Source organism: Rhipicephalus sanguineus, chromosome 3 (genome assembly GCF_013339695.2).
Source record: "Rhipicephalus sanguineus isolate Rsan-2018 chromosome 3, BIME_Rsan_1.4, whole genome shotgun sequence".
Taxonomy (NCBI): Eukaryota; Metazoa; Arthropoda; class Arachnida; order Ixodida; family Ixodidae; genus Rhipicephalus; species Rhipicephalus sanguineus.
The window spans coordinates 217,291,457-217,303,574 of record NC_051178.1 but is presented as its reverse complement, the minus strand read 5'-3'; the positions used below and the strand labels follow the sequence as shown (position 1 = coordinate 217,303,574).

At 45.2% G+C, this 12,118-nt stretch overlaps 2 protein-coding genes across 2 annotated transcripts in view; both read left to right on the top strand.

The window, feature by feature from the left end:
• The window catches only part of LOC119388290 (protein SEC13 homolog), a 492,033-nt gene that overhangs the window by 53,777 nt on the left and 426,138 nt on the right, over positions 1-12,118 (top strand).
• Positions 1-12,118, top strand: part of LOC119388291 (disintegrin and metalloproteinase domain-containing protein 11) — a 483,088-nt gene that overhangs the window by 170,072 nt on the left and 300,898 nt on the right. Inside the window, exon 11 of the mRNA XM_049413903.1 lies at positions 2,629-2,688. Within this exon, the coding sequence (XP_049269860.1) occupies positions 2,629-2,688 (60 nt within the window). The remainder of the gene's footprint in view (positions 1-2,628; positions 2,689-12,118) is intronic.

The following is a 12,118-nucleotide window of genomic DNA, read 5'->3' as shown; positions in this document are numbered from 1 at the left end:
GCCCATTTCAAGACGCGGCTTCAAAGCAGGCAAGAAGCTGAACGTGAAGTGAATGCCCATGTTAGATTGTTTGTTTTTCACGCTTTTTTGTCACGGAAAAACTTCTTCCAAGAGTACATCAGAGGACAAACAAATAAATTAAAAAGGCAAATTTTGAGCCGCGCGCCGACAGCAGAGTTGCTGAAATTGGCGGAAAAGTATCACATGACCATCCGCCACTGATTTCATGCCAATTCTGAGTTACTGCTGCTGTGTTTGTGTGCCACTTGGCTTATATGTTTGTTTTCCTGGGAGTTCATTGTGATCAGCACGTGGTCCGTTTTGTAGCCAACACATGTTTGAGGAACATTCACAGCTCGAAAAATGTGAAAAATTGAAGACAATTGCATGAAATTCTCAAAGAACAGTGTCATATAGATGAGGAAGGGCCTTATTTATGCAGGAAGTCACTTTGATAAGTTTGTTTTCTTTTTTTGACCATCGAAATAAATAGCAGGTTGTGAAATATTTAAACTCATTTGTCTCAGTTTGCAATTTTTGGGGGAACGAGCCTCTTAGAATAACCATAATTTCTTAACTTCCTCGCCAAAAGCTGCTTACAAGGTTGTTTCTTGACTGAGACTTTGTCAGGAACAAGATAAGGTACTTTTCTAATGCCTAAGTAGTTTCTAGCACACAAAGAATTCACTAGTCTGATATGCAGTGACAAGAAAAAAACTAATTTTCGCTTAGAGCGATAGAATTTTTACAAAATTTCATAATAAATATGTGACTGGCCTTATCCTGCACTACAAACCTTCTAGAAGACTGAAAATTATGAATAACTTGCACATTTTTATTATTTTTGAAATGATATTTTCCTAAGTTAGCATACATGATTGATCGTTATGACAGCTATAGATCTTTTTGTATTCACACTAGGGTGCTGAACATTGAAATATGTCCTAACATTAAGAAGATGAGCAATCCCTGAAACTTTCATCAGAATTAGTGCAGCAGTTCAAAAGTTGCCATTTAGCCCCGCTTCCCTCCTTAAAGATCATATGGGAGATCCCTGCGGTGTTTTCTTGTTACCTAACGATGTTCGCCTAAGGTTCTCTAGTCCTTTCCACCAAGTTTGCTCTCTTCCACTCCCCCGGAATCTTCCCCCGCTCCCAGCACGGAGTGACAAATCCCTCCCATCTGTTCTAAGCTGTTGACCTCATCAGCCTATGAGCTTGTTTAAGGCAGCTTCCCGAATGGTTACCAGGCCGCCGCAGGAAGCTCCAGCCAACGTCAAAGGGGGAAGCAGAGGGGTCACCCACACTCTCTGAGGGCTGCAAATAAAGTGCTTTCTTTCCATCTCAAGAGAGAGCAGTACTGCGTACGTGCTGCGCTGCGCTCGGCGGATCTGACCCTCAAGACCACGCTACTTCAGATTAGAGAAACACAGCCGTAATCTCTCATATCCATAAACTGTCTCATAACATGTGTGACTGTGTGTTGTGCTTGTCTTTTCAGCCAGTATTGCGAAATGGCCGACTAAATGTGTTGTGGACGAGCACTTTTTAGTGTACGCTGTACTGTAGTGTGTAGCGAACGCTGCAGTTGCGGACACTTTACTAAAATATTTGAATGCGGACACGGTGCTGTCATGCGTTTCCTTGCCTCTTTTATCCTTACCCTCTCTCTCTTTCTGTATTACTAAGTGCCTGCTGGATGTTTGTTCTTGTCCTTCTACTTCCAAGTATGCATAACATACTAGGCCAACAACCAGCTCTACTTCGAATTCTTGCGCAAGGTTTGCACACAGAATGGCAGAGGGCCAGTAAACAAACCTGCGGTCCAAAATTTGTGAAGAAGATATAACTGGGCAGTTCTGCGATGTGAATATGCTGCTGCAAGATATTTGTGTATGAGTGCAATAATATGGAAGTTACAATTATTTTTGGCTGGTTTCGGTTTCTCGCTTGGCCTCACCACCCTTCGTCGCTCAGAGGAAGAGGTGTAGTGCATCGTGGTGAGTCAGCAGCGCAACTCGATGTCAGTGATTGCATCATAGACGCACAGCCAACGACCGAGCAAGGCTGCCTGCACGTGTTGACCGTGGCAGTTGCTCACAGGTGATGCGGTGAGGAAGTGCGGTGCGCGGCACTGACAATGTAACCAAACACGCAACAGATGCAATGACTGAAAGGGCCAAAGCACAGTTTTGTAGTGCAGTGGACCAATCGGCAAGGTCAGTGCTACGTAAAGTTTTCCCGTGGGCAAGATTAAATCACCTTGTGGGAAAGAGTCGGGCGCAGGATAGGGGCGCATGAATTGTTTTTCAAAATGGGATCGCCCGCGGCCTTCTCGGCGAATGAGCGAGCTTGTTTTGGAGGTGTAAAAAAAAAGGTTTGCGCCTGTTTACTGGCCCTCGAAGCATTGTCTGCAGGCATATGAAAAATGTGAAATTTGCTGCAACATGTTTCACACTGTTTTTCTCTAGCAATAATACATATTCACGGGCTTATCTGTTGGCGGCAGATGATGCATAGTAGGTATTTATGCTGGATGAAACACGATGCATCCATGGAACCTATGTGGTTCCAAGCGACATATTGTGTGGTTCATTGATGGCCCACTTTTCTTTCACCCTCGTTGCAGAGAGACGTACGAGAAGTGTACAAATTTATTGAGCTGGCCCTTGTACTTGACCAAGCTATGGTGAGTTCCTACCAGGGTTTTTCTTTTTTTGCTTATGTTCCTTTGACTGTACAGGATTGAGCAAGGCACTGAAGTAATCTATAACGAGATGGCTGACAACACATGCTTTTGCATCTGGAGGTAATATGTGCACCACTATTTCTCTTGATCTGTGTTGATAGGAGATCAGTGTTACATTCAGAGGCTAACAGATTGTAGTTAGCTGTCTGTATTGCAAAAATTTGTATTAAGCCAATCAGGCCAGGAATTGAGTTCGGGCAACGCAAGCCGGCTTTATTCAACAGAAATCACTTGTCAAGCTTTATTGAGAAAGGACCCGTAACATGTTCCCACTTCTGTAAAGGTTCGGAGGAAGCACTTGTGCATTGTATCTGAATATCTATTCAAAAGAGATTTAGAAATACCATAGTTTTTCTCCACAAAAAGACTACTTTTGCATTTAACTCATACAGTGAACTGTCGCACACATATTTCAAGGTGGCCTTATGGCTCTTTTGGATGTACATACTGGAGAGATGAGGAGTATTGGGCAATTTTTAGCAGATGCTGCTGCGACAAGATTTCATGTTTGTGAGGAAGGAAAGCTTTTTACAGCTTTGTGTTTACTGTTTTTTTTGCTTTCTCCATAAAAGATATTGATGTGACATTTTATTACATTACAATTTTGCAACTGTGAGCAATAGATTGGCAAACTATGCATCAAATCAATCACCTTTTCTTGAAGTTAAAGGCGCACTGACCCAAAAAATTTTGGCGTGGCTTTTTGTCTTGCAATGTGATGTTGGGGGCCTCTTAGTCATAACCTGGCACATCGCCTGCTGTAGTGCGCGACAGGTAATTAATTACAGTCTGTTTATTACTGACCAGTATCAGTTTTGCTTTGGGAGACCTCCAAGAATGACAAGCCGTCGGGTGCAGCTAACACCATCTAGCATGCGAAATGGCACACAGCTGCGACACTTCCACGCTGCCTGCCTGTCGTTCTTTCACCTGCCGCACGTGCTGCGCCAGCCTTATTGCTGTCGGCACTGACTTTCTTGAAGCTTCCACACATCGGGCACGGAATCCTGAGCTGCTGCCGTATGTTAGCCTGCGGGCACAAACGCGACGAAAGCACAATGGTGACTATGACATCATCATACTAGCTGCACCAGCTTGGAGCTTGGGCACAGTGGTGACGTCTCGGAAGTTGGGGATCGCTTTCAAGCCACTTTAGATGATGTCAATGTCCAGAGGTGCAGCGTATAGTGCTGGATCATGCACACGAACTTCAAAATTAATATAAATTATCTCCTGAGCTATTTTCGTTGTTGAGATTTGGTAGGTGATATATGCATGTTCACTGGAATCAGTCCCGCACTCTATCTCGGCCGTGAAACTTCATGTCAGTACCTCTCTAGGGAAACTAACTAAAGACCACCCTGCCCCCAATTACTGAACAGCATATAATTATTCCTTCGTAACTGAACACAGTATTCTTCTTTTAACGGCTCAATTTCAGTAAATTGGAATGGTATCAATATCCTGCAAATAAGTTTAAATTACTGTATATTGCCAATTATAAGTCGACCCCCCAACTTGCAACCCCTTCTAGGGGAAAAAAAAAAGTTGACTCCGAACTCAGCCTCATGCAGCGGCCATAGCTCACCAATAAGTTTTTCAGAAGAGGGAGTGATGCAAAGAAACATTTATTTGCCCGTGAAACATTGCTTACGACTCGTCATCGCTTGAGAGAAGGACGCAGTCACGGTCATTGCCATCGTGTGAGCCACTGCTGCTGCTCACCGTCGGAACGGGTGCCGGTGGTCGTGAACCCAATCTCGAACCGCCTCCTCAACGGCAGGGTATCGTCCAGACTTTGGCCCTGAAAGGAAGCGCGTGTAGCAGCGCACGCGAAGATCTTGGTCCTTTGTTTTCTCCATTCCCTCACACACTTTTCCGACACATCAAACTTGCGCCCTGCTTCAAGGTTGCTTTCCGACTCTGCGTAGAGGATCGCTTGCCTCTTGAAAGCAGCGCTATACTGTTGCCGGTGTAGCGGTGGCATCTTGGCGTCCCGTTTGGCAGCGTCACAAATCGCGCACACCACTGCTAGCAAGCGAAGCGAAATGCAGAAATGGCAAACAGGTGTGAGTGCAAAAAGACGTGAAGACGCCTTGTGGGCGCATGTGACTGGTCATGTGGTTTAGTTCCCCGCAAAGTGTTGCCAGCCCACACGGACGCCGATGGTTTGTCAACGAATAGTTTCTATCCTCTATATTCATAGAGCATCGTTCGCCCTCTATCAAAGGTTTGAAATGCTGCTTTCGAGACCATGTTTCCCAAGCAGTTCGCATTAATGCCGCGCGGCGGTGATTTTTAAACGTGCTCCGTAGTTTCGCCTCGCGTGGTTTTGCTATAGTTTCGCAATCGTTGTGGCAGATCGCAAAAAGGTCCGGCTCCGGAAGTGGCGCGCGCGCGCGTTGGGAGATAGCTGTTGCTGCGACTCCGCTGCCTCTGTGGCTGATGTTGTCGATGTGTCGAATAGCAGGAAATCCGAGGACGACGGCCTTTCGTCGGACCCCACAGATAAGTCCACTTTACGATTCCATGTATAGGTCGACCCCCGAACTTTGGAAGGTCATTTTACGAAAAAAACGTCGACTTATAATCGGCAATATACGGTAACTCATATAAGTGTCTTGGAGTTCACATAACGACTAATCTAAACTGGTCACAACATATTGAATACATTATTAACAACGCTAACTGCATGCTTGGCTATTTACGACGTAACTTTTTTAATGCTCCATCTGGCTTAAAACTTCAACTTTATAAGACACTAATACGTTCTTAACTAGAATATGCTACAGCCGTATGGGACCCCAGCTATGATAATCTAGTAATTTCCTTCCCTTGAACTTGTTCAGAGTAACTCCGTTCGTTTTATATTGTCTAATTATAACATAACCACAAGCATCTAAACCATGAAAACTTCCCTTGCACTCCCTCCTTTAACATGTCATAGAAAAGTTTTCCGTTTAACGCTATTTCACAAGATGTATCACCATTCCTTCCTGCATGACCAACTACTTCTTCGCCGACAGCACATATCCCACTGCATTGATGACTTTCACTAAGTAGGCATCCCTCCATGCAACACAAAAGCTTTCTTCAATTAATTTTTGCCTCGTACATCAAAGGAGTGGAACAGACTTCCCGGTGACATTGTTAGTACTAATAATAACCACTTGTTTCGTGATGCATTAGCTAACATTGTATAATTAGGTTTTGGGTGTGTCCATATAAGATCGAACACAAGGACTCGGTCACCATCCCGATTTCGATGAAATTTACTGTAGGCCTATGCATTAGACCCATAACAATGGTATCGAACTTAAAGGTAAGCATTCGGCAGAAGTCTGCCTGGTTGGGTAATAGAAAACGGGAGAAAAAGAGAAAACTCGAACCATAAACTTATTTTAAATACCCGACGTTTCGAAGCCTGACCGGTTTCTTCTTCAGGGGTGAGACGGCCCGAGACGCACGGCGCTTATATACGCCTTCTTGCCGACACTTGTCGCAAGCCTTGACAATAGAGGGAGGGCAATGTCTCCGTGGTGCGGTTGATGTTTCCCGCTGTATGTTGTATATGCCACGACTCAAGGAGGAGCCACCGGCACAAGCTGCTTTCTTGTTCCAGGATCACCGCATCGTCAGGACTAATGCAGTGGTCAAACTTCTCGCAGTGCTCCGCCACTGCTCTCCGTTCGCTGTTCAATTGACGGAGATCGTTCTTGTGCTGCCGCATTCTTTCTCGAAAGTTCTTTGTTTCCCCAACGTACGAGGCGGGGCAGTCGGAGCACGCGATCCTGTGCACGACGCCCTGCGCTTTTTCCGCAGGCGCGCTGTCTTTGAGTCGAGGGATGAAGCTGCCGATGGTGGTGGACGGCTTGTGGGCTACGTCGACCTCTGCCTTTCTGAGTATGCGCGCTATTGTTTCGCTGGCGCACGCTATGTAGGGAATCGACACGGGGCGTCGCTGCAGCGTCGCCACTGGTGTCCTGCTTCCCCAGTCTTTCTTCATGCACAGGGCCTTGCGGATAAACGCCTTTGTATAGCCGTTGGTGCCGAGGTCACGGATTTTCAAGAAATAGAGAAAAAGAGCGAACCTAGAGATAAAACGGTGCACTTATTGGTCACAATATTTATTCCTGTCAAAGAAGAATTGAGATAAAATCTTACGAGCCTGAAAGGTGGGAACTAAAAAAAACGAGAGATAAGAGAAAACGGGAAGGTGGTGTCATGGCCGCTGGATGCAACAACGTTTGCAACCAGCCACTGTTTGCAGCCAGCAGGGATGAGCCCTGAATTCATGATAAATAAAATAACTTCTCACATTATGTCCAGATTTTATGTTCACTGTTGAATTCGTTACACGATCATGAAAACGGCGTAACGGGAAGAGACAGAAATACTGAAAAGCGCAGGAATGCAAGCAGTTGTGTTCGTGTGTTTTTCAATCTTTTCATCACTCTTTCCGTCTCACCGTTTTCATATTAATTAATCCGTAACAGCTCGCCCAATTGTCAGTATTGAAGCTATAGTCACTGAAATTTCAAAATGGCTCGAATCTCCTCATATGGGATGGTCGCACACATGCTAAGCATTATTCCATGGCATTTGCATGCGATACCATATTGTATGTGTACTGTAAACATGTTTGGAGGAAGAAAAAGGTTTATCTTATTTTGTGTAAAATAAACAGTGGTGGCTTCAATTTTTGAGATCAGTTTTTCGAAATGAAATGACTAAATCTGAAGCAACGCACTCAGAGCCAAAATAAAGAATTTCGATGCATTAAGAAAAGTGCAGCGCCTCCAGGTTGGTTAGTTGTGGTCTTTAGGATACCAGAAAAATATGTCCATGATTACTTCTTCCGCAAAAAGCGATCGGTGCGCAAAGTTGCATCTTGGGCAAGGCCAATTCCCAAGAGCTGCAAGTATATGTACAAGAAAGGTCGGTAATTGACTTATATGTACATGCTAAATTGATTTTAAAGAAGATTTCGTGCGTCGTCACATGAAGACGCACGTGCTCAAGCATAACCTGCTGTAAGCGTGCTACGCATGTGATCCAGCGGGCGTGTGCAAAACTCGTTCCCCCCCCCCCCGTGGTGCCGTGGCGGTGGTCCGGGAAAGTAGCCCAGTCACGCCGGTTTCGGAGCACGCGGCAGGCCGTGCCCGTGCGCTTTTTCATCCAGCGGCCGTGGTACTGGTAAGATGCAGCTGTGACAGTAGACCATATTCACACAATCATTCAGGGGAAAGAGAAATGTGCGGAATATAACCAACCCCTATACGTATATAGCCTTCATAGATTGGTCGAGATATCAGCAGTCATGCCGGCACTGTGGAATCACAGTGTTGACAAACCATATGTAGAAACACTGGAAGAAATCTACAATGGCTCCACAGACACCGTAGTCCTATAGGTCAGCAAAAAAATTGGAGCTCAGTCAGACTCATTCAAGAAAGATATTTTGCTTTGAGTGCTCACTCGGACTCACACTCACCAAAAGTTTCCTCAACCGGACTCACTCGGACTCACACTCACTAAACTTTTTCTTAGCCGGCCTCACTCAAACTCACCAACATATTACTCAGCTGGACTCACGTAGACTCAGACTCGTGGCTTCACCTGAGTCTGAGTAAGCTTCAGTGAGTCGACACATGAGTGTTGGCATAAAAATAGCTTTTTTAATTATGGTGTCAATCCTCTTTAATGCCAATATCTCACACAATCGGTTCTCTACGATACGTCTTTGGATCTTGCATCTTCAGATATGAGTTATCGTCATGTATCATCATTATCATACATCAATCCAGTAAGTACAGCTTTATAAAATATGCGACTCACACGAGATATTTTTCCTAAGAGCTACCCATGAAAGAGTTTGGGGGGGGAGGTCATGGCACCCCTTCCCCTAACTCACGCCTCTGATCAATAAATATTGAGGCAACGCATGAATGCTAGTGTGCTGAGATATAAGTGAATAGACTTAAGTATAAACGTAAGCCGATATAAGGCTGACAGTAATGCTGAAAATGAGTATACAGGACCATACTTCGGCAACAAAAGGTAGAGCTCACTCGCACTCACTCAAGAAAAAAATTTGCGCTTAGAGCTCACTCGGACTCAGACTCGCCAAACTGGGCTCCCTAACTGGGCTCACTCTCAGACTCAATAAAATTTTCTTCCGCACTCACTCGGACTCAAATTCGCCAAAATATTACTCACCTGGACTCCAACTGGACTCACTCTCAGTCTCAATAAAATTTTCTTCAACCGCACTCACTCGGACTCAAACTCGCCAAAATATTACTCACCCAGACTCACTCAGACTCATGGCCCGGTCTGAGTGAGTCGACTCATGAGTGAGTTTGCCGACCTATGGTCCTCCATTAATAAAGTGACAAAATTCCAATAAAGAAAGGTGTAAGACAGGGAGACACAATCTCCCCAATGCTATTCACCACGTGCTAACAGAAGGTTTTCACGGATTGGGAAGAGTTAGGGATAAGAGTTAATGGAGAGTGCCTTGGTAGCCGGTGATTTTCTGATCACATTGTATTGGTGTGTAACTCGGGAGACGAATTGCAACTCATGTTTACTGAATTTAAGGAAAGCAGAGTGGTGGGTCTGAAAATTAATATGCAGAAAACTAAAGCAATGTGCTACAGTCTTGGAAGAGCACAGCACTTTGCGATAGGTAGTGAGGCACTGGAAGTGGTACAGGAATATGTCTACTTAGGACAGGTAGTGACCGCAGAGTCGAACCATGGGACTGAAGGAACCAGAAGAATAAGAGTGGGATGGAGCACATTTGGCAGGCATTCTCAAGTCATGAGTGGTAGTTTACCACTGTTGCTCAAAAGAAAGGTATATAACAACTGCACCTTACCGGTACTTGCCTATGAAGCAGGAACCTGGAGGCTTACAAAGAGGGCTTCACTTACATTGAGGATGGCACAGCAAGCAATGGAAAGGATAATGATCACCCACCAACTAGCCCAGATTCCGATGCTAACCTGAAGGGACAAAAGAGAGCAGAGTGGGTCAAGGATATCTTGGTCAAAATCAAGAAGAAATGGCCATGGGCAGGGCATGTAGCGCATAGGCAAGATGACCGCTGGTCATTCCAAGGGAAGGCAAACGTGCGAGAGAAAGTGAGGTGGGCAGATGAGATTAGGAAGTTTGTGGGTACACTGGGGTTGCAGCAAGCACAGAACCGGCTTGATTGGTGGAACATGGGACAGGCCCTGCAGTGGGCACAGTCAGGCTGATGATGATGATGATGGCAGAGTTGTGTTGATGTGGCGTCCCATTAGAAGTCCTGCTGGCCTGCCACTGCCAGTGTGCCATGCCATGTTTATGCTGTGAGATTTCTTCAGGAGCTGATGGGCTGTTTGCACTGTGCATTCGGCATGCTGTTACTTTGGGCATAAATCTGAGCCCCATGATTTCATCAGCGACCTGTACTCCCATGAGGCAAACTGTGGACCATTGTCCATGCAAAAATTTCTTGGCACTCCAAATCGTACTATGATTGGTTCCAGAACATTGATCACATGTTTAGGGGTTGTGCCACGTAGTTGTTCCAGCTCAAAGGATGTAGATGTGTAGTTGATGACCACGATGTATTCTTTCCCTTCCAATGAGAAAATATCAATGCCAGAGGTGTCTTGTGGATACCAGGATACTCAGGAAGTGGTGTCTGGAGAAGTGGTAGGCTTGCTGTGTTCTTGCATACCTACACTTATGCACGTAGTCTTTTACCTCCTTCCCATTGCCAGGCCACCAGACGGGTTGTCTTGCTCATGCATGACACCTTGTTGCACCTTTGTGAAGTCTTTCGAGCACTTCCAGCCTGAGACTGGGTGGAATAACGAGCCTGTTGCCCTTGAAGAGCAAGCCTTTGACTAGCAACAGTTCACCTGCTACTCGCGGTATGTCTCGGCTGTGTAGCGGTTGAGTTCCGGTACTAGACCGTGTACAAGTGGCCATGGCATAGGATCACCACTATACTTAGCACAGTGTCCTCCTGAATCCTGAGCCTTATTCTTCCTAGCATATGGCATGATGCTGGCAGTTGCTCTAGAGTTAGCACTTCAAAGTGCTAACTCTAGTGCTACAGTGCTTTTGAGGTCTCTGCTGGCATCTGTAGCAGGGCTCTGCTGTGGCTTTCTAGATAGCAGGTCAGCTGTGAACACTTTGTCTCCTGGCGTGTGAGAGATTGTACAATCATAAGGTGCTTAGGATGTGTTTCGATGTGAAACGGTGATCCCAGATGGTACTTGCAGTATTCTTCACATGTCCAACTGATGGCTAGGGCTTCCTTTCTCGATTTGTGCAAATCTCTGTCCTGTTTCCGACCGTGAATGTGATGCATATGCAGCAGCAGTGCTGGGCGGTATCTCAGATACTTGTATCTCAGATACTATCTTAGACACTCATTAAATATCTTGTATCTGCATCGCGGTACATCTCGCAAGGCGTGTATCAGTATCTGTATTCCCGGTACATTTAATAATGTATCGTGTACCTTGAGATACAAAATACTGCAATCGCAACAACACCAAGTGAAACAATAAATGTTGGCTGAACTTGGCTTCTCAAGTTTGATAATGCTGCCACTAAACCACCGGAATAAAGGTAAAGGCAGTGACATTCGTTTATCTTTTTGCCAGAGTACTCCAGCAAGGGCTAGTGATAAGGCTGAGAGCAAAGTCTCGTGGTGGCACTCGCGCCGTGTCGACAGAAACAAGCGCACGAACGTCTACGCCCAACCCAACTTTTGTTTTCTCCATTTTTTTTTCCTTTTTAGTTGTGGCAGTGCCATGACACTTGCCCTTAGCCACTGTCCTGTGCCGTGTACTCTGATGCATCCGCCGTCTATCGCAGAAATTTCGATACTACCATGGTGTCGTTATCGAAGTTTCTCTTGCCTGGCGCCTCGTTACGATGTCTGAATGATGCAAGAATGGGGTTGCTTTGCAGCTTGTGGCTCATGAGCGATTTCAAGGATCTCATGGATGAACATACAAATAAGACTCTTAACACCACCGGTACTGATGCTACATCTAATAGAACAGTCATTTACCTAACGGAAGATGTCTTTGCGTACTGTACCTTTTCCAAAGAGTTTTTCAAATCACAAGTTGAGCACAAGCACTTTCTTAGCTGTTCTTCTTTTGTATCCCACCCATCATCTATGTCTCTGTATTGTTTTTCTGGTCTTTTGTAACGTGCGGCCAAGATGCGCTGTCTGCTTTATTTTTACTTTTAATTGCCTGCGTCATTTGAACTACAGCTTACATATTTACATTCCTCTTGAGTTTACAGTTATGTCAAGGCAATGTTGAGGACAAATACATAATAATCTGTGCGT